Source organism: Schistocerca nitens, chromosome 6, assembly GCF_023898315.1.
Source record: "Schistocerca nitens isolate TAMUIC-IGC-003100 chromosome 6, iqSchNite1.1, whole genome shotgun sequence".
NCBI classification, from domain to species: domain Eukaryota; kingdom Metazoa; phylum Arthropoda; class Insecta; order Orthoptera; family Acrididae; genus Schistocerca; species Schistocerca nitens.
In genome coordinates, this window is record NC_064619.1 from 447,165,588 (window position 1) to 447,192,807 (window position 27,220).

Below are 27,220 nucleotides of genomic sequence, written 5' to 3' on the forward strand. Positions count from 1 at the left end.
TCATCTAATAAAACAGAAGTGATTTCTGGCATTCCACAAGGTAGTGTTATAGGCTCTTTGCTGTTCCTTACCCATATAAACAATTTGGGAGACAACCTGAGCAGCCGTCTTAGGTTGTTTGCAGATGACACTGTCATTTATCAACTAATAAAGTCATCAGAAGATCAAAACAAATTGCAAAATGATTTAGGAAAGATATCTGAATGGTGCGAAAATTGACAGTTGACCCTAAATAATGAAAAGTGAGAGGTCATCCACATGAGTGCTGAAAGGAATTCGTTAAACTTCGGTTACACGATAAATCAGTCTAATCTAAAAGCTGTAAATTCAACTAAATACCTAGGTATTACAATTACGAACAACTTAAATTGGAAGGAACACACAGAAAATGTTGTGGGGAAGGCTAACCAAAGATTGTGTTTTATTGGCAGGACACTTAGAAAATGTAACAGACCTACTAAGGAGACTGCCCACACTATGCTTGTCCGTCCTCTTTTTAGAATACTGCTGCGCGGTGTGGGATCCTTACCAGATAGGACTGACAGAGTACATAGAAAAAGTTCAAAGAAGGTTTGCACATTTTATATTATCGTGAACTAGGGGAGAGAGTGTCGCAGAAATGATACAGGATTTGGGCTAGACATCACTAAAAGAAAGGCGTTTTTCGTTGCGACGGAATCTTTTCACAAAATTCCAATCACCAACTTTCTCATCGAAATGCGAAAATATTTTGTTGACACTGACCAACATAGGGAGAAACTATCACCATGATAAAATAAGGGAAATCAGAGCTCGTACGGGAAGATATAGATGTTGATTCTTTCCGCATGCTATACGAGATTGGAATAATAGAGAAATGTGAAGGTGGTTCGATGAACCCTCTTCCAGGCACTTAAATGTAATATGCAGAGTATCCATGTAGATGTGTGTGTTTTTTTTTTTTTCCTTTTGTGAAATGCAGAATTTTACGTTTAAGGACATTTAGAGCAATTTGCCAATGTCTACACCATGTTGAAATCTTACCAATATCTGAATGAATATTTATGCAACCTCTCTCAGATAGTACTTCATTATAGATAACTGCATCATCTGCAAAAAGCCTGATTTTTTACTAGTAATATTGTCTGCAAGGTCATTAATATAAAATGTGAACAGCAAGGGTCCCAACAGACTTCCCTGGGACACACCCGAAATTGCTTCTACATCTGGTGATTACTCTCCATCCAAGATTAAATGCTTTGTCCTTGTCGAAAAGTCCTCAGTTCACTCAAAAATTTCACATGATAACCTATATAATCATACTTTTTACAATAAGTATAGGTGTGGTACTGAGTCAAATGCTTTTCAGAAATAAAGAAATACTGCATCTACCTGGTTGCTTTGATCTAAGGCTTTCAGTATGTCATGTGAGAAAAGTGCGAGTTGGGTTTCACATGATCGATGTTTTTTAAATCGTGCTGGTTGGCATTGAGGAGGTCATAATGTTAAAGATACCTAATTATGTCAGAGTTCAGAATATGTTCTAAGATTCTGCAACAAATCTATGTCAAGGATATTGGACAGTAGTTTTGTAGGTCACTTCTACTAACCTTCTTGTAGATGGGTGTGACCTGTGCCCTTTTCCAAGAAGCTACAGTACATTATAGTTATAAGAGGGCCTAACTCTGCTGCAAATTCAGTATAGAATCTGACAGGGATTCCATCAGACCATGGAGCTTTATTCAATTTTAACAATTTCAGCTGTTTCGCAATGCCACTGACACTAGTGCCTATTTCATTCCTCTTTTCAGTGGTAAGAGGATGAAATTGGGGCAATTCTCCTGGGTTCTCCTTTTGTAAAGGAACTTTTAAAAATGGAGTTAAGCATTTCAGCTTTTTCTTTGCTACTCTTAATTTCAGTTCCTGACTCATTTACTAGGGACTGGTCAATAACTTTCGTGTCACTAACAGCCTTTACAGACAGAGCAGATTTTCTGTTCTCTCCACAGCGGCTGTGTTCCACATGGTTTGCTTCAGTATGAAGCCGGTCTTGAAACAGAACCCCCTAGTACAGTTCTTTCACCAACTCCTAGAATTTTTAGGTACGCTCTAAAACTGTATTAGTAGGAGTTGATGGATGACCATGTACAGAAAAATCTGTTGCCTTGCTCATAAAACTAACGTGTCCTTTGTAGCAGTTCTGAAGCCTGACCACTCAACAGCAGTCAGATTGTCACTTCGCAAATGGTGTCGTTTTAGTGGTCTTTTTTAATAAACAAAAACTGTGGTCAAAGCAGTAACACAAAACATTACTTACTTACTTTTAATTTTTTCATGTTCAGAGCTGTCAATTTTTTGGCTCAATACAGGGCTAAGTCAAAAGCTTTAGGCTTGCTTAGCCAGAGGTCGTCTAAGGAGCAATGTGAAAGTCAAATCAAACACAACTCTATAGAAGCAGATAGTCACACACTAATACGTTGTTTTTGTAGAAGCCGCTTACAAGGTAGTGACAACTTCAGAACCATCTTGTGTTGCTGTGCTGTAATTGGTTCAAAAGATGACAATGACTTGCATTCCTTCCCACCAGTTTCAAGGCATTTGTACAGTAACCTAGAAGTGACATGTTCCAGCAGCCTAGGTATAATCTTGTATATCATCACAGGGAGACAGAATGGCTGACCATGATTTACCTCCAGGAGACAAAATTTCAAGTACTGTTGTTACACACATGTAACATAGAAAGATGATAATTAGCTTTTGGAACTGTTAGTTCCTTCCTCACAGAGAGAAGAATGATAGGTTGGGAACTATTGCAAAGGAGAGCTCATAACTCGCTCCTAGACTGAGAGGAGAATGACATTTAAAGTATGAAAAACAAAACTTGGCTTTGAGCTGTCAGTTCCTTCAAGAAGGAAAGAGTGATTGATTGGGGAAGGTTGGAAAGGAGAGCAGGTCACTCAATCCTAGACTGGGAGGAGGAGGAGGAGGAGGAGGAGATGTGTGGAATGGCTGACCTGTAAGTACTAATTGATACCATATAGAATATGAGATTGGAGTATCTGACCTATCTGCCCAGTTTACCAGATATCACCCACCAGCCAATGGTATTCATTTCTTTGGTTCACTGAAAAAGGTGTTGAAATGAAGTTATTTATAATCCAGAACATGGGCCTGAAACCACAACAGTAGGTGCTCTCTTTTGCATGTTAACAACAAAGAAAACAAAATATGAAGTGTTTAGGCTCTGACAAGCTGCCAAAACAAAAGTATATCACACTAAGTGATTTTGTTGTGACATAATGTAATTATGTTGCTTCTGCTCGCAATGAGAACACACAACTTTATCAGGATTTCTGTTCCAACCATAATTGCACTTACCAGATAGTGTTTTTTTTTTTTTACAGTGGGAAGAATTAACGAAATAGGACACGATACCTGTCTGTTCTGGATTATAAGTTGGTTGATGTAAAAGTATCCTGTAGAAATTTATCTGTAACCAGTACAAAACACTTTACTAATTTTGCTATAAGGTTCACAGTCATGATAAATTTCTTGAAACAAAATTAGTTTCCTGCATTGGCAGCATATAAAAAACAGACAATACAGGAAACTAATTTCTTTCAAGGCCCTATTAAATGTTCTTCGTAAGGAATCTGTTGCTCCTTTGCCCCAAAATGGTTGAATTGGATCAAAGACTGTTTCTAAAACATTGGTATTTCATCACGTGTTCCATTGTGTTCACAGTGGATCTATTGTATCTGCTGATAACACAAGTGTACTAATCGAGGGTAAGATCCTTACCTTACCAGACATAGCTCATATGACAGCTGAACAGGCCTATAAAAGATTCACAGCTAGCAGTTTGTCTCACAAAGACACATATAAGGCAATTTCAAACAAGCAAACATGACGAGCTGGCACTAGGAGGAGACATTAATGACCTTACAAAAAACAAGACACCCTGCGTAAAATTCCTTAGTGTCCATCTGCATGACAAGCAGATTCATAGATAAACTAATCAAGAAACAAAGTTCGGCATGTTTTGCCCTTAGAATAATCTCTTATGTTAAGCTGAAGTCAAGAGCATTGGTTATTTGTGGATATTTCCTCTCCCTGTTGTTTTACAGTGTCGTGTTCCGAGGCAGGACGTCTAAAGAAAATAAAGTGTTTATTCACAGCATAAGTGAGTAGTACAAATATTTTGTAAAGTAGATAACTATATGTCTTGCAGGAGCCTTTGGAAAGATCCTAGAAATTCTTACACTCACTTAACAATACAGTTACGCCTTACTGTTTCTTGTTGAGGATAATGAAAATTAATTTCACTTGATGTGTGATTTGCACTATTAAAATTCTAGAAAGAAAAATAATTTTCATGTAAACTTTGCCTAATTGTCTAATGTTCACAGTGAAATTATTTACTTTGGTGCTCCCATCTAATTTAATACAAGAAATTTGAGTACTACCAGTTACCGGAAAACTGAAAACCTACTTTATTAGCCACTCCTCCTCCAAATTAATGATTATCTAGGTTAAAGGATTCCTGGTCAATAGCAGGGTTATGTTAAACTACCAATAGAATATGAACTACAGCTATCTCATATAATGAGAAAGCAGCGACTTCCGTTCCCATCCTTCCTTAACCCGAGCTTGTGTTCTGTCTCTAGTGGTCTTGACATCAGCGGAATTTTAATACTAATCTTCCTTTTTCACAAACAGAGTTAAATAGAGTAACAAAGGTTTATTGTTAGAATGTACAGATTACACTTACAGAAGTTGCCTGTCTTTCGTTAATGTGTATCTTGACTAGTTCAGGGTTCCAGAAGGTTCTTCATGATGGTATGTGTGCAACAAGGTGGGTGAGTAGGTTGGACGGATGAACAGTGTGTTTGGCACCTTTTTGAATGCTCTGAACTGAGGAGAACGTGGTGGGGGCACATTTCAAAATGTGACATTATTTTAAAATATCTGTGCATTTAATTGTGAATGAAATAAACCTTAAAAATACTGATTGACTCTTCATCACAGGCATCTGTTTACTTAAATTGTATATAGTGAGACTTGTACGAATATTGGTACTTTACCTGTCAGCAGGAATGGCAATGGCACATCAGACCGCTTACGTGGAGCTGACGAGCCTGATGGCGACGGGGCTGAGGAGGGAGATGGTAGGTGACTACGGATGTTTCTACACAATTTGGCCTCCTTTCAGATAGCAACTTACAGAATAGTGTGTGTGTGTGTGTGTTTTCTATGTTTGCCAGTGCATGCATACACATCCTCATGTATGTGCTATGAGTAGCAAAAAGCTCCTATTTCCAGTGGAGATTTGATTAACTAGACTACTGTAATTGTTATTGTAAGTCATTTGGATAATTAAACATATGGGTAATCGATTGTATGAAGAAAAGCAATTTTTGTATTACTACCTCTAGAAAGATAACCTAAGTTCCACACACATTGTTATCTTTTAGGTACATTGCCATATATATTTCCAGGGTTAATATGTAATGTTAGGTTTTTATTCAAACACAAATAAATTAAAACTCATTAAAATCAAGAAAAATCAATGTTTTTACACACTAGCATAGTTTTTAAAAATAACTAAAATGCCCCAACCGTAATCATGAAATACCCAATAAAAATCAAACCATGAAAACTCCAGGTAGGAATAGCAACAATGTAGGAAAAGGCAAATTGCTACTTACTGTAAAGAAGACACATCAAGTTGCAGACAGGCACAATTAAAAGGCACTTACATACAGCTTTCAGCCACAGCCTTCATCAGTAACACACACACACACACACACACACACACACACACACACACACACACACAAAAGGAAGCAAGGAAGCACACCTCACAAACACACAACCGCCAACTCCAGCAGCTCGGGCTGGAATACATCATCACGTGGGATGCAAGCACCAATCTGAAGGGGGCAGGGAGGGGGAAGGGGTGGTGTAACGGTGGGTCGAGTGACGAACATTGTCTGATGAAGTGTGCAGGGACTAGGATGGCAACAGGCATGAGGAGGTTGTGGGGCAGGGAGATGGGGAACAAAAGAGCTAAAGAGGAGAGGAGTGGGGGAAAGGTGGATGAATGCATTGGCAGAGGACTGAAAGTAAACAGTGTGGCAGATGAGATGGTGAGAGAGGGGGTGGAAACTGGTGGGTAGAGAATATGGGATCAGTATGTTACCGTAATTTGAGGCCAGGATAATTATGGGAGCAGAGAATCTGTTTTAAGGATAATCGCGTCTGTGCAGTTCAGAAAAGCTGGTGGTGGAGGGAGGGACCAGATGGCTGGGACAGTGAAGCAGCCATTGAAATCAAGTGTGTTTTGTTCAGCTGCACATTATTCCACAGGTTGGTCTACTTTGCTGTTTTTGCCACAGTTTGGCAGTGGCCATTCATTCTGGTGGACAGCTGGTTGGTAGTCGCACCAATATAAAAACCTGTGCAGTGATTGCAACAGAGTTGCTAAATGACACAGCTGCTTTCACAGGTAGCCTGGGCCCTGATGGGGTAGAATAAACAAGTGACGGGACTGGAATAGGAAGTACTGGGTGGGTGGATTTGGGTAGGTTTTGCACCTGGGTGTTCCAGCTGGTTGGGATTGGGATTGGGAGTGGCATAGAGATAGACTAGGATGTTCTGGTGGTTGTGTGAGAGACGGAGTACCACTTTAGGAGAGGTGGGAAGTAACCTCGGGTGGGATGTCCCTCACTTCAGGGCATGATTATAGGTAATCAAAGTCCTGACGAAGGATGTGGTTCAGTTGTTCCAGCCCGGGGTGGTACTAGCTGATGAAGGGGACACTCCTTTGTGGCTGGTTCTTGAGGTTGGTTGGAGGATTCGAGGTGTGGGGGAAATGGCACAGGAGATCGGTTTGCGAACTCTGTCTGGGGGACAGTGCTGTCTGTGAAGACCCTGGTGAGACCTTCAGCATACTGAGCAAGGGAGTTTTTGTCATAGCAGATATGCCGTCCCCGCATGGTCAGGCTGTGTGGGAGGGATTTTTCGGTGTGAAATGGATGACAGCTGTCAAAATGCAGGTACTGTTGCTGGTTCGTCAGTTTAATGTGGATGGGAGTGCACATGGAGCCATTAGAGAGAGGGATGGTAAACATCTAGGAAGGAGGCAAGCTGGGTTGAGGACCACCATGAGAAGCATTTGGGAGAGGAGGAGTTGAGGTTGTGAAGGAATGAAGATAGGATGTCTTGGTCAGGGCCAAGATCCAGATCATGAAGATGTCAGAGAACTAGAACCAGACTAGGGTTTGGTATTTGGGTAGCTAGAAAGGTCTCCTCTATATGACCCATAAAAAGGTTGGCATAGGAGGGTGCCAGTGACGTATGTTGGGGGTTTGTTTGTAAACCTTCCTTCAAATGAGAAGTATTTGTGGGTTAGGATAAAATTAATAAGGTATATGAGGAATTAGGTGGTAGTGAGTTGGAGTCTGAATGACATTAGGAAAGGTAATGTTCAGTAGCAGTAAGGTCATGGGCATTTGGGATGTTGGTGTATAGGGAGGTAGTGTCAACAGTGGCGAGTAGAGATCCAGGAGGTAAAGGGGTGGGGATGGTGGAGAGTCAGTGAAGAAAGTGGTTGGTGCCTTCGACTTGGGAGGCTACATTACAGGCAATTGATTGGAGATGTTGGTCAACGAGAGCCGAAATTCTTTCAGTGGGAGCACAATAACCACCCACTATGGAATGCCCAGGATTGTGTTAGGTTTGTGGATTTTAGGGAACATGTAGAGGGTGGGAGTACAGGGTTTCATTGGGGTGAGGAGGGAAATGGATTCAGGGGAGATGTCTTGGGAAGAGCCTAAGGGTTTAAGCATGGTTTGGAGTTTGTGTTGGGCTTCTACAATGGGATCACTCTGGAAGAGTTTATAGGTGGAGTAGTCTGATAACTGGTGGAGGCCTTTTGCCAGGTAGTCACAGTAGTGGTGGAGTCTTTGTCTGCAGGTAAGATGATTGTCTGGATTTGTTTTGAGGTTGTGTATGGCTGGTTTTTCTTCTACTGAAAGGTTAATGTTCTGAGGAAGGATAGGATGGTGAGGCTAAGTTGGAGGTAAGGAATTCCTGGAATGTGACTGTTTGGCATTTAGGTGGAAGGGGGGGGGGGGGGGGAGGATCACGGTTGGATGGTTGTATGAACTGTAAGAGGCAGGGTTTAGTGTTGGAATTCGGGTGCTTTTGGTTGGAGGGATTGATGGCAAAGAAGTGCTTCCATTGCAGGGATCAGGAGGAGGAGGTCTTCGACAAGTCTAGCATGGTTAATTTTGGGTGGAGGGCTAAAGGTGAGACCTTTTGGAAAGGACTGAAACTTCGGTGGAGCTGAGGGTTTTGGTGGAAAGGTTAACAACAGTATTACAGGAATGTTTTGGCTCTGGATTTGGTGGCCAGTTGGTTTGGAGTTTTGGGGGAGATGTGGCAAGTTGAAAAGGTCAGCTAGGGAGGTTAAGCTGCTATGAGGGGTGGAAGAGGAGGAGCACTGTAGGTATGATAGGGGTTGAATAGTGGTGCTGCGAGGTGGCAGTAGGATGTCAGCAGGTTGGATAACATATGGAGGTGGTGTCTGGAATGCTCCTTCAGTTACAGGAGAGCAAGGGATTCAGTTTCAGAGATGTGATGTGTGGAGTGAGGGTTGCAGAGTTGTAGTACCTTGTGGAGGAACAGAGGTGGTTTTGTGATGCCGGTGTCATGGAGATGTGTTTTTGCAACATTACAGTATGGCCTGGGGGGGGGGGGGGGGGGTAATTCCATGGTTTAGGCAGCATTTGAGAAACAGGCTGTGGGATTAGGTTTTAGCCAGGGAAACAGATACTTTCCTGAATTGCTGCAGAAAGATGGAGTAAGGGTCCATTGTGGATTGTCCATTGTGCAGGAATGATGTAAAGGAAATGGGAATGATACAGAAATGGGCAAAATAGTTGTCGTGGTTGTGAGAGGAGTTGGATAAGTGAACAGATGCATAAAGATGCTTAAAAAATACGTAAAGACAAGCAGAAACGTGCAAAGATATGTAAACATACGTGAAAATATGTGAAATCCTGTGAAACCACGTAAAAATACATACAAATACATTAAAACTTACAGAAACATTGATGAACATCTAACAAAAGTCACATAGGACAGGCACTGTAGTTTAATTTTGTTCAAAATATTTTATGATTTTCATTTGAAATAAGTTTTTTTCTCTTCATTGCTGCAACATCAGGAATTCATTTTATCTGTAGTAAACTCAATGTATCACTATTTTTTTTAATCATTTGAAAGCTGTTTACAGGGCTTGAAACACTTCCACATGAGATGAGATGGTCCTGCATCACTATCTGAATCTACATTTCCTTCTGTTTCATCTACTTGCAGTTCCTGCCATTTGTTTTTGTACAATATATTTTCAACAATTTTATCATCTAACATGTTCTGAAAACTTGATCATTACTGTCACAAGTGAGCCACTCTCTCATATTATCTGCATCACGTTCCTGTCATATTTGTGTTTTTTATTGGCTCATTTATTTCCTCCAGAACAGAATCATCTGTTTCGCTAATTGAATTTTCATGCTCCCATTTTAGTATCTATTCCAAGCTTGATTCAAAGTCTTCCTCTCAGTCAGATCCCATGTAACAATGCTCCTTTAAACTAATTTGCTTGAAAATTGACAAAACTACTTCCACCTTTGTCTTTGACAGATTGCAGTCTACATAAAAGTTGTTTTCTATAAAGTCGTGTTATGTTTCAATAACATTTTGATCTTTTGGTTGTATCAAGGATGTCACATTAGAATGCAAAATTTTACTGTAAATATACCATTTTCTCTGTTGAACAGTTCAGTCGAATGATGGCTTGATGCATTATCCTGTAAAGTAGGACTTTTCCTTGTGTACCAGTTTCATTTTGATTTTTAATTTTTATTTCACAGAGAACAGTGTTGCCCTAGCTCTCAATGAAAATTTCAGTGTTCATCTATGTGGTTGGTTGGTTTTTGCAAATTAAGGAAAGTCTGATATTTTTGAAGCATCTGAGGTTTCTAGATTTTCCAATGAGGAGCAGTTTATGGGTCTTGGTAGTGTTTGCTCAAACTAATATTGGTACTCAGTCTTTTCTACTTGTATAACCTAGAACTGAACACTCCTGCTGAGAAGTTAAATATTTTGATGTAACGATTTCCAATTTTATCCGGTTTCAGCAGCACTGCAAACTAAGTACAAGTCGGTCATTTTTGTCCAACTCCAACAGCCGACATTGATTCACCTTGTATTTCCAATTCATGAATTCCTTGACTAGATTTAAATCTGGTACAACAGTGTGTTACTTACCACTGTTGCTGTTTTTCTAAAAACCAACAATATAAAGGTGCTTCCAAACGTTTGTTTTTCGGTTTCTTCATCAGTGTTTGATATTTACTCCTGTCTTCACTATCACTAACTAGCAGATAATTTATTTTATTTATTTATCCATCGTAGAGGGAGACCAAGAGATGAATACACCAAGCATATTCAGAAGGATGTAGATTGCAGTAGGTACTGGGAGATGAAGAAGCTTGCGCAGGATAGAGTAGCATGGAGAGCTGCATCAAACCAGTCTCAGGACTGAAGACCACAACAACAACAACAACAACAACAACAACATATCCATCCATAGACAATGTACATTTTATGGATGTTGTCAATATGTAAATACATAAAATACAGATACAGAGATACATAAACGTACACAATTGTACACAGAAATATACTTAGAGTTTTGTCTTACTGAGTTAATCTTTCGGAGATTGTATTTCACTGTTCTATTGAATATATTGTTAAATGCCTCTTAATTGCAGTAATTAATCATTAGCACAGTTGTCAACAATATTTATCCATTGTTTTACATAATCCTTTACAGTTTAAAAACACTTTTCTAAAAAATTTTATTCCGGAAGGCATGTATTTCACTTTTGTCTTTGATCTCATGTGGTAACAGTCAAGAGTCCCGAAGATTTAAACAACTCAGTGCAACTAGTTCTCATGCTACTTTTTGTCATAATTTGTACAGGTACATGAGCTACCACACAAAGAATTTATTACTCTCACTTAAAGCATGCTGAAGCAATTAGTTTCCCAAGGGCAGTAACATAAGCAATCCATTTTAGATGCGCATCAACATGCTTCCCTAGGAATTTTGTGATACACGTCCTATGAGCTCTGCTTGTGTGGAAACCAATATTGTTGTTGTTGTTGTTGTTGTTGTTTTTACAGTTAATTTGTTGTCTCCCCACCACCTGCATACACGCACGAGTGTTTCTTCAACTTCGTCCTTTAGTACTAATGGTGATGTTGCACTAATGAGAATGTTACTGTCATCAGTAAACAATACTGTTTCACTGTGTTTGACACTCTGGGGAAAATTATTGATATACAGGGAGACACAGAATAATGGGAATTTTTGAAATGAGTAGTGGCAGCCATGGGCAGGTGGCAGCACTGTGGGTTCGTGACAGTTTAGTGAGTAAACAGTCCACCATTTCAGTAATCATGGATCAGTGAAACAGACAACAGCGTGCGTTAGCTTAAAAATGTTTTATAAAACCAATAATAGTTTGGTAGCGGCGCAGAGGGAGTTTAGACATTTTTATAATTTAGGACATCATGATGCAGTTTCGTTGAAGCACGCAATAAAATGTTGGATTAATAACTTTGAGGAGACTGGATCTGCCCTCAAGAAGAAACCAACAGGACAACCAAGAAGTGTGCGTTCTCCAGTGAACATTGATGTTCGTAAGGAACCAGCAGTGTTCGGAATGTCCTGGGAGTGTGTTCGCAGAATTCATCTTGATATAAAATTTCATCTGTACAAACTACAGATGGTGCAACAATTGAAGGACAATGATTACTGCTACGATTAGGATTCTGTCAACAAACGATAACAGAAATATAAACAATGACGATGAATTTCTAAACAAGTTGGGGATATCAGATGAGGCACATTTGTATCTTGCAGTTTTCATCTCACAGGTTATGTGAATAAACAGAACTACTGTTACTGGGCAAACACAAATCCTAATGACTTTCATGAGCACCCTTCACACGCTAGTAAAGTGACAGTATGGTGTGGTGTTTTATCATATGGGATTATCGGGCCATATTCTTTCGCAAATGAACAGGGAAACACAATAACTGTCAATGCCAATCATTACGTGGAGATGTTATGAACTTTCATTACACCTCCACTGAAGAACTTTCCAAATGTTCAAGAAACCTGGTTTCAACAGGACAGAACGATATCACACACTGCATGGCAATCGATGGCATATGTGGGAGCAGTGTTTGGCAACCGTATGATCTCATGATTCGGTAACGTTCCCTGGCCTCCTAGATCACCAGATTTATCCGTTCGTGATTTTTTTCTTGTGGGGCTGCCTCAAGAGCAAAGTCTACACGGCTTGACCAAGAACCTTGGATGAGTTAAAACAAAATTCGGGAAGCAGTTCACAGAATCCCAACTGAAATGTTGCAGCGGCCAATGAGGAATCTTGACAACAGATTTCATGAATGTATTCGTGCAGGAGGATGCCATCTAAAGGACATAATTTTTAAAAAAATGATAAATACCATCAAAAGGAGAGTGTTGGGCCAAGCACACTTCCTCGGGGACTCCAATATTAATGTAGTCTGGGTCAGAAAGGTATTTTGTATTATGATTGGAGTTTGTTTGAGATACCTCTATCTATTGCACTCTTTTTTTTTTTTTTTTTTTTTTTTTTTTTAAAAAAAAAAAAAAGGTGCCTGATATATGATCTTTATGGAGGACTTCCATAACAACATTTTTTAAAATGAGCTATAGCTGAGTGGGTGCTTTTACCAGTCCCGAAACCAAGCTGTTCTTTACACAGAAGACTGTACTTTGTTAGAAACCCCACAAGTCTGATTTTCATGATGGTTTCCATTGCTTTTGAAAATAATGATAGTAAAGAGAGAGGCCTGTAATTGTCTATATTGCCGGGGTCTCATTTCTTATGTAGGGGCAGGACCTTCACATGCGTTAGTGCCTCTGGGAAGCAACCTGTTGTGAATGATTCATTTATGATGTGCTCTAAAAGGTATTTGATACTGTCTATACAGTCTTTAAGCAAGCACACAGGCTCTTCATATATACCTGCTGAGTTTTTACTTTTTAGTTGCTGAACAACATAGCTTCTTCCTTCTGAAGCGGTGGGTTGCAGCATCAACGTGCTTGGAACATAGTTCAGTGTTTTTACACACTGTATTTTGTCAGATTTATGTTTTAGCTTGGTAGCTATGTTGCTGAAAAATTAATTTACAAAGTTTGCCAATTTTTTATCATGTATTGTGGTACCATTATGCTATAATTTTATGTTTACTTGTTTGGACGTTTTTCTATTTGTCTCCTGTTTGGTGAGATTCCAGAATGCTTTTATTTTGTTTTATGCCTTTTCTATAATTTTATCACTTCTAGCCATCTTTGCTGTTACTAAAACTTTTCTGTATATGTTTTTGTGTGTTTGGTAGAATTTTTGAAATGAAGAGTCATTTTGGTTGTCCTTTGTCTTTTATGCTGCTGAGGTGTTTGAGTGGTATAGAGGATTTCCTTATTGCATCAGTCACCAAGTCACTTTTGTTTTGTGTTTTAGTAACTCGTAGTACTTTCAGGAATACTTCTTTGAGCCTGAATTTAGATTTTGATATAAACTTTGAAAACTTCCTATATGTACCAATCTCAATGTACACTACTTCTCATGTTTCATTGTTCATTTGCATGGTAAATTCAACCCTCATCAGCTTAGAGCAGACCACTCTATATGTCAGCGTTTTAGTTCTGTTTCCTGCAGGTATGATTAGTGTTAACAGCTGACTGGAATGGTCTGAAAGGCCCAGGTCACGTACATCATCATTACAATTTTCTTTCTCCAAATGAGTTAGTTTATGGTCAATGATTGATACTGAATGCTTAGTTACCCTTGCAGCTGTGTTAATCATTGGTGATATTCTGTAGCATACATAATGTTCAAAAATGTGTGCAGAACCCATCTGGGTTCAATGTCTTGATATTTAAATCTCCACAGATCAGAATTTTGTCCTTAGGATTAGTAAACATGTCCAATAATTGCATTACTTTTGCCGAGAATGTATTATTTACCAATGGGAGAATGATAAATACATAGTACAGTTAGTCTTTTGGTCTTTGAAACATATGTGGCTTTCTTATCTCTATACCTGAAATTTCTACATGTTTTTCTTCACTTAATGAAAAAATGTCATATCTATTTTTACACATAATCCCTTTTTTTACCTATATACATGATCCACCACTTTTCACAGTGGTTCTCCTATAATGTCATGCTAGATTATATGAGCATAGAGCTAAATGTGTAATTTTAGATGCCCTACACCAATGTTCTGTTACGCAAACAAGTTTGATACGAGTAGTCTGCAGTTCCACTTCTACCTGTTGCACTTTATTTCTTATGGACTGGGTATTGTGTTGGAGCACTTATCTCCTTGGAACCTTCTCATTTTTCTTGTCTTCCTCAAAAATAATTTGGATGATGAGGAATTACAGTTTTCATCTCATTCACTTCTCTATCCACTGTCCACTGTTGTTTTTGCTGACTTCTCACAGTTTTCTCTTTTTTTGTGCATATTTTGCTGCTCCTGCTGATGGTTCCATCGCTTCAAATTTTTTTGAGGTGTTTTTGTTGTTCCTATTTGGTCTGCTGATGGCGTTGCGAATGTGGGTTTGGTAGTGAAGTTATTTTGGTAATTTTTTTTTATTTCCTTGGTTATCTGGTTAGCCAAATATTCAGTTGTAGTCTGTGGTGTTTGTGGAATCTGCGTGCCATACTACTCACATCAATACATTACACATTTTTAAAATTTCTGCAGATTTTAACAAAAACAGTCAATCTTAAGTTTGTAACAAATTATATACAATACGTGAGCAGTGAAATACAATCTCACAAATAATAATAGGGAGATCCTTCTTTTGCTTCCATACAGCAGTTCTCTAAAATAAGTGTCCGAATGAGAATAGAGTCAATGTGGAAGTTGCGATGAATGAAAGGGAGTGTGTGTTCCAGTATTATGTTGATTAATTCCCAGTTTAAGAGAAATATTGATGACTTCGTAGCGCACTTGATGATGATGATGATGATGATGATGATGATGATGATGTCAACAATATGTTTTTCAAATTGTTCCTGCACAGAGCAAACAGTGGAGCAGTCTGTTATATTGAAATATATCTTCAGTCTTCGTATAAAATGTTCTGCTTCGTTAGATGCTATCTCCATGAAACCAGTTGTATGCTCCCCTTTAGGCATGATAGTCTAACTGTGTTAACTTCAAAATTGCTTATTACAACTGCCATAAGCATATTTTGTGTAAGTATCATACTTCAGGGATCCATACCTTTTCATTACCTTTCTGAAGCATGAAAAGCCATCATTGCCATTAATCCATTTGTTTCGCAACTAAAACTGTGCACAGGATTTCTTTTAACCTTTGAACTGACTGGAATAGCCAGTTGCAGAGGGGACCTACGATTTAAAGTGGTTGTGAACTGTGGTGCAACTGGGCATTACTGCACGATAACAGGAACCATTTCAATGTCATAAAATAACATATTCTCACACTTGTAGTTAGCAAGAGTCTTTGTCTAGAACATGAATTTGCATCAAAATTGTTTATGAATTTTTCAGCAATTTCAGTTATTCTAAAAGGCATTAATGTTTTGGCTTTCATGGCATCCTTTGATTTTAATTTGATATTTTATGAAGAGAATGTTCAGTGACAAATTCTAGAATTTTTTGAAAGATCTGCTGATACTTACAGGATCTTTGCATCAACTGGTGTTGCTCCCATTTACACAAAAAAAATTGTCACGTGTCTGTTTGCTGTAGGCTGAAAATAAGATATGTGGTCTGAGTGACATTCCACGCTGTTGCTGCCATCTTCTTGTTTGGAATTGGTTCAGTCATTAGTCATGCTAGTACTGACAATGGAGCAATATATCAGTCTCTGTTTATTATTCTGAGTATTTACCCACTAGCCATCCAAGTGGCACTTACCCACCAAACCACGAGTGATTGAACTTGAATGATTACTACTGGCCTACTGATGGATTCACATTGTTGGTATGGTGAGAGGGCTTGATTGATTCACCAACAGATTTAGATAAGGGAGCATGTGCCCTGTAAAGTAAAATGATGATGATGATGATGATGATGATGATGATGATGATGATTCATTATTTTAATGCTCTATCTGTGTCCTAGCCAAAATCTAAGTTATAAACTTTTTATGACACAGAATTGCTGGCCAGTACTTAACTTACCCACCTGGGCAGCTAAGTGCATTAAAGAGATGGAAAGGGAAGCTGACCCCCGTTTGAATCTGCCCAGTGGATTAACGATGTGGGCTGGGTACCAGTCAGCGTAGACATGGTTTTTAGGTGGTTTCCTGCATCCCACTGTGCGAATACTGGGCTGATGCCCACACCCTGCCTCAGATACATATTACGTAAACATTTTAAAACTTTCTCACATTTGTGTGTAGAATTTACTCTAGACAAAGACAGGAGGGGTACACTGATTCCGCCTTGGGGGGTGAAAGGGATACTGATATCTAAGTCTCTCACACACACACACACACACACACACACACACACACACACACACACACACACACACACTCGATCTCGCTCTCACTTTCAGAACTATTCTTTCCTTTTAGGGAAGGCAGTGGGAGGCGAGAGGTGTAGGTTGTGGGAATCTGGAAAGGAGGGATATGTCACTCAGACCCCAGGATAAGAGGGCCCCACATGGTGTGAAGATGGCAAATGTATTGCAATGGAATAGGATTGCCGAACTGTGGCAGGAGATTGAATGGAAATACTTCCTGGTTATGGAAATAAAATTCTGTAAAATCTTTGCCACGTGGCCTAATTTAGATGGGAGCCATGTTGTTTCATACACCCAACTTTGGTTCCTATTTGTACCAATAATGGAAACTACTACAGCAGCAAGAAATGAGTGATATTGAAAACTGAAAGGAATTAATTTTGCCAATAGTTTGCCATGTTCCATGTATGACATGACTTGTATTTTAGCACCATTGCTGCAACTGTTGAACCTTATTTTCATGTTACTCACTAATAGACTTTTTTCTTACTGTGGTTTATTATGCAGTGCTGCAAAATTCATTATTACATTTCATTGAAATGCTTTTCAATCTTTGAAATGCAACAGAGTGGTTACTGTTCACTGTTCCTTTAATATTAGTGTAGAGTAGTTTCCCGAATGATCTTGTTAATATTTTTGATATGTAACGTTAACTGGTCACTGAAAGGTACTAAACTTTTTTCTCAAAATTCCAGAAGAGGCTGACACAGATTTGGAGACAGACAGGCTGTTGGGCCAACAGAGGACTGATGATCATGGTTTTTTTGATGATGGAACAGTAAGTTCATGCATTTGAATATTCATCCATAAATCATGTACTCAATTATATTAGGCATGAAATCTTAATACAGTGAAAGAAACATTTCAGAAGTGCATTAATTCATACACACAGCCATGTTAACACAGACATTTTAGCTGTTGTGGTTTACATGTTGTGTACAAAGATCCTTTCTTTCTTTTATATATACCTTGTGTACTTTTAATTAAAACTAAATGTTCCAAATGTTGATTAATTGTTGGCCTCTATCATTGATGCATTTCTGAATAGGAACTGGAAGATTCCCTAATGAAACAAAAAAAGCCAGTGCGATTGCTGTGCACATCACATGAATCTCGTCACAAAATGTATCCAAGTTACATGGTTTATGATGGTACAGTTCCTTGTTTACTGTGCTCCATAGGAAGAGAATCGAGAGGTGAAATAGCTCCATAGTGTGCAGGAAACGTGATTAGTCCCCTGTGTGCTATCTATTGGTCCACTACATTTTGATGCACATATGTTCGCAGATCCTCTTAGTAGTTTGGTGGCATGTCATGTTGTTGATGATAAAAAATCTATAATTACAGTATAAACCACAAATGAAAAGGAAAATGAATCAGAAGCAGTGTTTGGTGCTTCTGCAGTTACAGTATCTTCAAAACTGAAGAGCCCAACAAGTTCCATAAGAGAGAAACAGCACCACACCCCATGTTCTCACCCAGCAAATTCACAGCGGTATCATAGTGCTTATCTTCAACGTAGTATGTCAAATTATTCTTAATGACTGTTCCATTAAGCTTGAATTGTACTTCATTCAACCAAGTAATGCAACCCATACTTCCTGGTTCACTTGTAACTGCCCCTTGAGCCAATTAACAATATTCTACCCTGTGATAAGAGTCATCAACAAATAGAGTGTTGTGAAGCAGGCATTGTAGGAATTAAATCCCCGGCACTTTACGAGAAGATGGAAAGACACATCAACTTACACTACAATCTTCTGTGGCAAGAAACCCTTTAAGATTCTATTACAAATTTTCAACATTTTAAGTGATATGTTGACTTAAGTTACTGAGTCAGTTGGTTCTTATGAGGACTTCATACTGGTGCCCTGCGTAAGGAGAAGCTGGCTACTGCACAAGGTCTGGAAGTTAGTGTGCAGTGTTTGTGAGATACACTTGTTAAATGTTACATTATAGGCAGCCTGTTATGCACTTGAGAATAGCACTTGCACAAGTATTGCAAAAACAACCCCCTCCTGTGCAGGTTTGATTCAATGGCAGGTGACTCCATGAATTTCTGATATTACTTCAAGAATCTCTGTACTAATCTCTAGGTGGTAGATTTTTCCTGTTGGTTTTGTCAGTAGTTCTGCACTGAGAAATATGGTGGTGATGTCAGAAGTAGAAACAGTTGCAAAAAGTTAGCTAAATTGGAATCCATTGGATAGCTGTGGTGCACAGTGACAGTTGAATATTCGAATGTAAAAGAATGGAAACAGTTACTGCAGATCTAAATTTCATCTATAACATAATATCAGTGGATTACCAGAAGTCATATAGTAATAACCATGTCAGAGCAACTGACAATTCGCAGTAGCATTCACATGGCAGAAACAGAACTGCAACTGCTATAACCTGCGTAGTGTTGTTTTTGTCATGTAAACGCTGTCACATGTTGTGCTCTGACATGGGTATGCCTATATGACTCTTCTGCTAATGCCAATGATGTCTATGTTACAGTCAAAATCTAGGTCCGCGATAAGTTATGGATTATGTGACAGACTGCTGTCCCTCTTTACATTTAAGTTATGGAAAGGAGTAGCACCGGCATTTAAATATTGAGGAAAAATAAAAGTAAATGAGTAAAACTTAACATTTAGAAATACATGGCCTTAACTTTTGATGGTTTGTAATATTGTTGTAAAATACCAGTGAGAGAAATTCTGCAGTTCTCATCTTTTTAAGTTGAGACATGTGAGGAGGACAAAGATTCTGTTTGAGCATCATTCATGTAATTACTTATGTGGGGTGGGGGGAAAAACATGAATTTAATTGATCATGGATCCAGTTAAACTGTAAATGGTTCATTAAGTTTCTCTTTCAATTTTCTCTCGAGCAAAAAGTGACTTCTTGCAGACACAAAGACATTTCTGGAGTTTAGCAGAGCCGTAATTTGTATGGTTGTTGTCATTCTCTCTTCTAATGAGAGTTCACCCCACAACCATTTTAGAGAGAGAGTGTGGCTGCTCACATAAAAGTTGGTTGCACAATGTGCTTATCTACCTCATCCCTTCTGACAGGTAGTGTTCAGGTGTCACGAGTCTGATTTGACACTGTTCGAGTACTACAGGGAAATCCTGGCACTAACCATAGTTGTGTAGCATCAGCCGGCCGCGGTGGTCTCGCGGTTCTAGGCGCGCAGTCCGGAACCGTGCGACTGCTACGGTCGCAGGTTCGAATCCTGCCTCGGGCATGGATGTGTGTGCTGTCCTTAGGTTAGTTAGGTTTAAGTAGTTCTAAGTTCTAGGGGACTTATGACCACAGCAGTTGAGTCCCATAGTGCTCAGAGCCATTTGAACCATTTTTTTGTGTAGCATCAAAGGAAAACACTGCATGATGCACCACACACTGTGTAGGCTGTTACTACGCAAGGCCCAACAGAAAGGTAATTTGGATACCTTGGGCTGGTAGGGTTCTGTAGTTTGGGTGTGGGTTATGACTTCTGGATCAATGAAATGCACAGTTACGTGCCCTTAAATTTCAAAAAATTAATATACCTTAATGTATCTAAGAAATTAATCTTAAGAAGCTTATTTATGTTAGTTATTTGAATGTTCTATGGATCACAATTATAGTCTGTTCACACAGATATGCACAGGGGCTCCAAAGTCCATCGACTTCTGCCTACTCGTGTTTCGTATCTGGTCACTGGCTGCGTTTACAATCTAATACAGAATCTTGCATATGTAGTCATCCTGAAGTGATTCTTGTATTGTGTTCTTTTTATTGCAACAATGTAAGCTTTCCAACTGGCTCTTTCTCATTTCAAGTTGTCTAGGAGAACTGAAGCAGAACTAGGCGCATCGAGCACCACCATTCAGTATGAAACTATCAGTTTTGATTTCACAAATATTGTAAGCTTTTGTTATGCCTCTGTTTCAGTTTTTACGTTCATAGATGCACAATATATAGCAGTTGACAGATGATACGGCAGACAGTACATGGCACTTTCAGTGCTGCTCAGAGCATAAACTGATATGTGAATGCAGATGTATGTGAATGAACCGTATGACCTTTCACTGTTTTGCAATTGCAGTACATCATCTCAATGGAGAATATGGCAACATGCTCCCCATTTACATGGTTTTTTCGGTTTTAAAACTTCTTTCACTTGCATACAGTAATTTATACTTAACTATGTTCAGCATCTCTCTTTCTTCCCCCTTTCCCCCCTCCCCCTCCCCTGCTACTACTAAAATTCAGATATCCTTTTGTCAAGCAGGAGTTAAAAGGCGATAAGATTTCAGTTGGAGTTTGAAGTTAATTTCATTATCCACTCTCGCTGACACTCTGTGCCACGCTGTCCATACGACATTACTTGTCCCACTTGGAACATAAGTTAGCTTGTAGCACTCCTGATTTGAGTTACGTTGATATATTCAAATTACATCTACATCTACATAGCTACTTGGCACATCACACTCAAGTGCCTCGCAGACGGTTCATCGAACCACCATCACAATAAGTCTCTCTTATCCCACTCACGAACAGCTCGTAAAGAAATGAACACTTATATCTTTCCATGTGAGCTCTGATTTCCCTTATTTTATTATGATGGTCATTTCTCCCTGTGTAAATATTTTTGCATTTGGAGGAGAAATTTGGTTATGGAAATTTCATGAGAAGATCCTGTCGCAATGAGGAACGCATTTGTGTTAATGATGTCCATCCCAAATCCTGTATCGTGTCCATTATACTCTTTCCTGTATTTTTCAATAATACAACACATGCTGACCTCCTTTTAACTTTCTCATTTCACTCTATTAATCCTATCTGATAAGGGTCCCAAACTGCACAGCAGTACTCCAAAAGAGGAATGAAAAGTGTAGTGTAGGTGGTCTCTTTAGTAGATCTGTTAAATCTTCTAAATGTTGTACCAAAAAAATGTATTCTTTGGTTTGCCTTCCTCACAATATTTTCTGTGTGTTCTTTCCAATTTAAGTTTCTCGTAATTGTAATTCCTAGGATTTAGTTAAATTTTTGACCCTTAGATTTGATAACTTTATTGTGTAACTGAAGTTTAGCAGATTTCTTTTAGCAGTCATGTGGATGACCTCACACTTTTCTTTACTTAGGATCAATTACCAATTATTGCACCTTTACAGATATCTTGTCTAAATCATTTTGCAATTGGTTTCAATCTTCTGATGACTTTACTAGATTATAAATGATAGCATCATCAACAGACAACCTAAGACAGCTGCTCAGGTTGTCTCATAAATCATTCGTATAGATAACGGAACAGCAGAGGGCCTATAACACTACCTTGGGGAATACCAGAAATCACTTTTGTTTAACTCTATTACCTTCCGTCAATTATTACGAAATGTGGCCTCTGATAGGACATCACAAGTCCAGTTGCATAACTAAGTCAGTATTCCATAGCATGCAATTTGATTACAAACCACTTTCGAGGATGGTGTCGAAATCTTTCGGAAATCTAGAAATATGGAATCAATGTGAAATCCCCTGTCAATAGCATTCAGTACTTCAAGAAAGTAAAGAGCTAGTTGTGTTTTACAAGAACAGTGTTTTCTAAATCCTATGTTGACTATGTGTCAACAGACTGTTCTCTTTGAGGTAATTCATGATGTTCAGACATGATATATGTTCCAAAATGTTGCTCCACATCAATGTTAATGATACAAGCCTGTAATTTAGTTGATTACTCCCATTGCCTGTATTGAATATTCGTGTGACTTGTGGAACTTGGCAGTCTTTGGGTATGAATCTTTCATTGAGTGAGTGGTTGTATATAATTGATACGTGTGCAGCTATTACATTAGCACACTCTGAAAGGAATCTAATTCGTGTACAGACTGGACCGAAAGACTTGAGAATATATCTCCTAAGTTACTCATGTTGGCAGCTGTTCTTCATTTGAATTCTATAATATTTACTTTGTTATCTTTTGTGAAGGAATAGTAGAAGGCTGCTTTTAAGTAACTCTGCTTTAGCAGCACAGTTATTGATAGTATTTCCATTGCTAATGTGCAAAGAAAGCATTGATTGTGTCTTGTGCTAGCATACTTTACATACAACCTGAACCTCTTTGGATTTTCTGCCACGTTTCGAGAGAAAGTTTCACTGTGGAAACTATTATAAGCATCTCACATTGAAGTCTGCACTATATTTTGAGCTTCTGTAAAAGATTTGGGGGTTTTGTGTTCATTAATTTTTTCTTATTTTACATAATACTTCATAATTTTTTTGCCTTCTGAAACTTGACATTCACAAAATGTAACCTGATACTTTTGTAGCCCCACTCTTTCAGTTACAGTACTGTACTTTGCATTACTAAAATGTTGATAGAGTACCTTGTACCATTGCTAGTCAGTCTCATTCCTATTTCATTTGCAAATGAAAGAAGGGAAATACAGCTGTCTCTATGCTTCTGAGCAAGACTTGATTTCTCTTCATTTCCTCGTGGTCCTTATGTGAGACGTATGTTGGTGGTAGTAGTCATTCTGCAGTCTGTCACAAATGCTGAGTCTCTAAAGTAGAGTTCCACGAAAAACAGACCTTCTTTCCTTCAGGAATTCCCATTTGAGTTCATGGAGAATTTCTGTAATAATAGTGTGTTGATCAAACCTACCACTAATAAATTGAATACCATGCTTCTGAATTGCTTCAGTGTCTTCCTTTAATGTGACCCGATGAGAATCCCAGATACTTGTGCTGCTTTTAAACCATGTTGTGAGTGCATAAATTTAGCAGCATCCAACATAAATATTTAAATATGTCTACAGTTCTAAATTGTAATTCAATTACTGCATTACCTGGCTAGAATAAGACATGAGCATGAATGTGAACTAAATTGAAACACACAACCATTTTCATATGTTGTCTGTAAAGAAGTGTATCTGTTTAAAATTATTCAATTAGGTTTGTTGACTACTTTCATACAAACTTGGTTCACTCTTGAATATCACTTCACTTTTTTAACACGGAGACACACAACACTGGAATTGGTGAATTTTACTGAAAAAATTTCTGAGCCTTAACTGAGAAAGTATTATTCTCCAACACCAGCAGAGAATGGTAGAAGTTAAAATAGTTTCTCATAGCATAGATTTTGATATACAATCAAATTACCTTTACGTGGATTCTTTTTACAGTGGCAAATATACTTGTTTGAATTATTTGGCAATTTAAACTCGCCTTGTAAAGCTTTCATGAAATGGCAGCAGATAAATGAATATCGGTGTATCACAGAATCGACCTGTTCCGATTACATGAAAACAACTGACTGAATTTGATTTGAAAAAAACATTAATCAGCATTAAATAATTGTTCTCAGCATTTTCAATCTGAAAGAAAACTATAACTCTTGCCAATAAAATCATATAAATATATTACTGCCAACGGTGGCATTGCAGCTCGTCCGCAGTGAAGCAAAGATAGAATGCAGAGGATGAAAATTAGTAATATTCTTACAGAAAATGTGAGATAAACTTGAATAACATGATTCTCTATTTTTTCTCCAATAGTTCACAATAAGTAGTTCACATAATAGTAATAGTACTAGACCTTATCATAGGTGGCAGATTAAAGTGCGTCTTGCTAGCATCAAGGCTACTCGAACAAGAAGAAAAAACATCAGCAATGGTGCTAATTGTTCTTATAATTAGAAGATATGAAGATATCATTGTTTTCAGTCTATTTTTTTGTGGCTTGTGATAATACTGTTACACCATCTCTGCTTTAGCAGAACCAAACTGTTTCTCTGACAACACACTTTTCTCTCACAATATCACATATTAAAATAATAATAATAATAATAATAATAATAATAAATGTTTTTATCAGCAAATAGGGGTGTAAATGCTATATACTTCAGCAGTACTCAAGAGCTGGTTACACAAGTATTCTGCATACAGATTCCTTTATACATGATCTACACTTTCCTAGAATTCTCCCAATAAACTGAAGTCTATAATTTGCCTTCTCAGCAACTGATTCTACATGCTCATTCCATTTCATGTTGCTGTGCAATGTTGTGCCCGAATAGTTCATTGATGCAGCATTGTGAAGCACACACCAGCTGATACTGCATTTGAACATTGTATGATTTTTTGTTCACTCAGCTGCAGTAACTTAAATTTTTTCACATTTTTAAGCATGCTACCATTCATCACACCAAGTAGAAATTCTGTCAGTCACCATGTATTCTTGTACAGTCACTCAATGATGACCTTTTTTTATGTATATATAGAACAGGTGTAGTCCTATCACCCTTCATTGGGGGCACTATTGGCTATGCTGTTGCCTCTGATGAAGACTCACCATCCAAGATGACAAATTGGGTTCTGCTATTTCCAAAATCTTCGAGCCACTCGAATATCTGAGAACCTGTTCTCTATGCTTGTACCTTTAACAGTCTGCAGTCTGGCACTATGTCAGATGCTTTCTTTCACCCATCAGCCATGGTCCACAGGATACTGTGCAAGAAAAGGTAAAGTTCAGTGTTACATGAATATTACCTTAAAATCCCAGTTGTTTTGTGGATAGAAACTTTTCTCTGTGTCAAGGGAATCTTAAAAAGGTTGTGCCTAACAAATAGGCCACACTGGATAACTAAAATTGTTTCTTCGGAATATGTGCTCTCAGTTATAGTTTTAGGCCACTGCTATTTAAGGGCTTAGTGAAAGATGTGTCCTTACCAAACCAGGATGCGCAAGCATGGATAGATTACATGGACAGTGCAATTTATTATTATTATTTTCGATTATTCCCGTTTAAGAGAGCGTTTGAACTTGAATTCCTTTATGATTGTTTGTTTTTTCTGAGCCCAAATTTTCTTCATGCGTTCACTGTGTTGTTTCTTTCGCTCTGCTGTCCATTTGCATCCTGGTCTCTTCTGTGTTGTGGTGTCAAATTTATGTTTTTTGATGATGTTCCTGAATTCAGTTCTATTTTCTGCATCGTTTACTGTTATGTGTGCTTGTCTGAGGTCCTCTTCAACTTCTTTTATCCATTTTGTTTTTCCCCTGCCTGAGTTGATGACTTTAAGAATTCGCTTTGAAATTCTGTTTTCATTCATCCTGTGGATATGTCCGTAGAACTGCATTCTTCATTTCCTTATTGTATCCGTAATCTTGTCTGTGTATTTATATAATTCTGATGTTGGTCTCTTCTTCCAGATTCCTTGCTCTTGTATCGGGCCAAAAATTTTCCTGAGAATTTTCCTTTCTTGTTTCTCTATTTCTTTGATTTTAGTTTACCCACCCATCTGTGTTGTTTCAGATGCATACAGTGCCTCCGGGAGTACGACAGTGTTGTAGTGCCTCAATTTTGCGTTAATGGTTATGGACTTTTTGTTATAATAGTTCCACGTGAGTTTATATGCTTTCTGTAGTTTTTTTATTATTTCCTCATTGGCCTTTAGGTTGATCCCTGATGGCTGGATGATTTCTCCCAGGTACTTAAAATGTGGTACTTGTACGATTTTCCCATGGGTTGTCACAATAGGCAATTTGTCTTGTGGCACTCTTTCTATGTACTGGGTTTTCTCATATGAGATTTGCAGGCCAGTTCTTTGTGCAATTTCATGTAACTTCTCTATGGCATTAGTGGCTTCTTTTCTATTATTTGTGAGGATTGCAAGGTCATCTGCAAAAGCTAAACACTTCACATTGAATCTATTATCTTTTGTAATGCCAATTTGGATTCCTTTGACTTCTTTTTCCCATGTCCTGATAATTTTTTCAAGAATGATATTCAAGTGTAATGGTGAAAGTCCGTCACCCTGTCGCACTCCAGTTTGGATTTCAAATGGTTCCGAGATATCCCCCATAAATTTAACCTTGGAGACTGTGTCAGTTAATGTTTCCCGAATTATTGCTCTTGTCTTTCTGTCAATGCTGAATTCTTCCAGCGTCTTGCAGAGCGCTACTGTCTATTGAGTCGTAGGCCTTTTTAAAATCTACAAAAGTAACCACTGTGTTTCGGGTGTTTCTCATCTGGAGAATCATTTTGAGATTCCAGATATGCTCTATGCATGATCGTCCCTTGCGAAAACCAGCCTGGTATTCTCCTATTTGTGGGTCAGCTTGTTCTTCTAATCTATTCATGAGAACTTTTGATAGGATTTTATGTGACCGGTACGAGTGAGATACCCCTGTAATTATTTGGTTCAGTTTTGTCCCCTTTTTTGTGGAGTGGATGGATGAGTGCGCATTTCCATTCAGATGGGATCTGTTCTGTTTCCCAAATGTTTAATATGATTTTGTGAATTTTCCTGTTGATCTTTCATCATTTAGTTTCCATAGTTCTGCAATAATTCCATCTTCTCCTGGGGCTCTATTGTTTTTCAGTGTCTTGATAATTTCTACTATTTTGTTGATGGTTGGCAGCTTAGCGTCAGGATTTGGTGTAGACATCTCGTAGTGAATATCCTCTGTAGGTCTCTCGCAGTTGAGAACTTTGTTGAAATAGTCTGCGAGGATTTGGCAGTTATTCTTCGTGTTAGTTTCTAGTGAACCATCCGGTTTCTTGAA

General features: G+C 38.4%; 1 protein-coding gene across 8 annotated transcripts in view; it reads left to right on the top strand.

Annotated features, from left to right (window-relative positions):
- LOC126262221 (uncharacterized) overlaps positions 1-27,220 on the top strand; it is a 499,774-nt gene that overhangs the window by 290,597 nt on the left and 181,957 nt on the right. For all 8 annotated transcript variants that reach the window (XM_049958664.1, XM_049958660.1, XM_049958662.1 and 5 more), the window contains 2 exons: positions 5,074-5,147; positions 17,375-17,457. In XM_049958664.1, the coding sequence (XP_049814621.1) occupies positions 5,074-5,147; positions 17,375-17,457 (157 nt within the window). The remainder of the gene's footprint in view (positions 1-5,073; positions 5,148-17,374; positions 17,458-27,220) is intronic.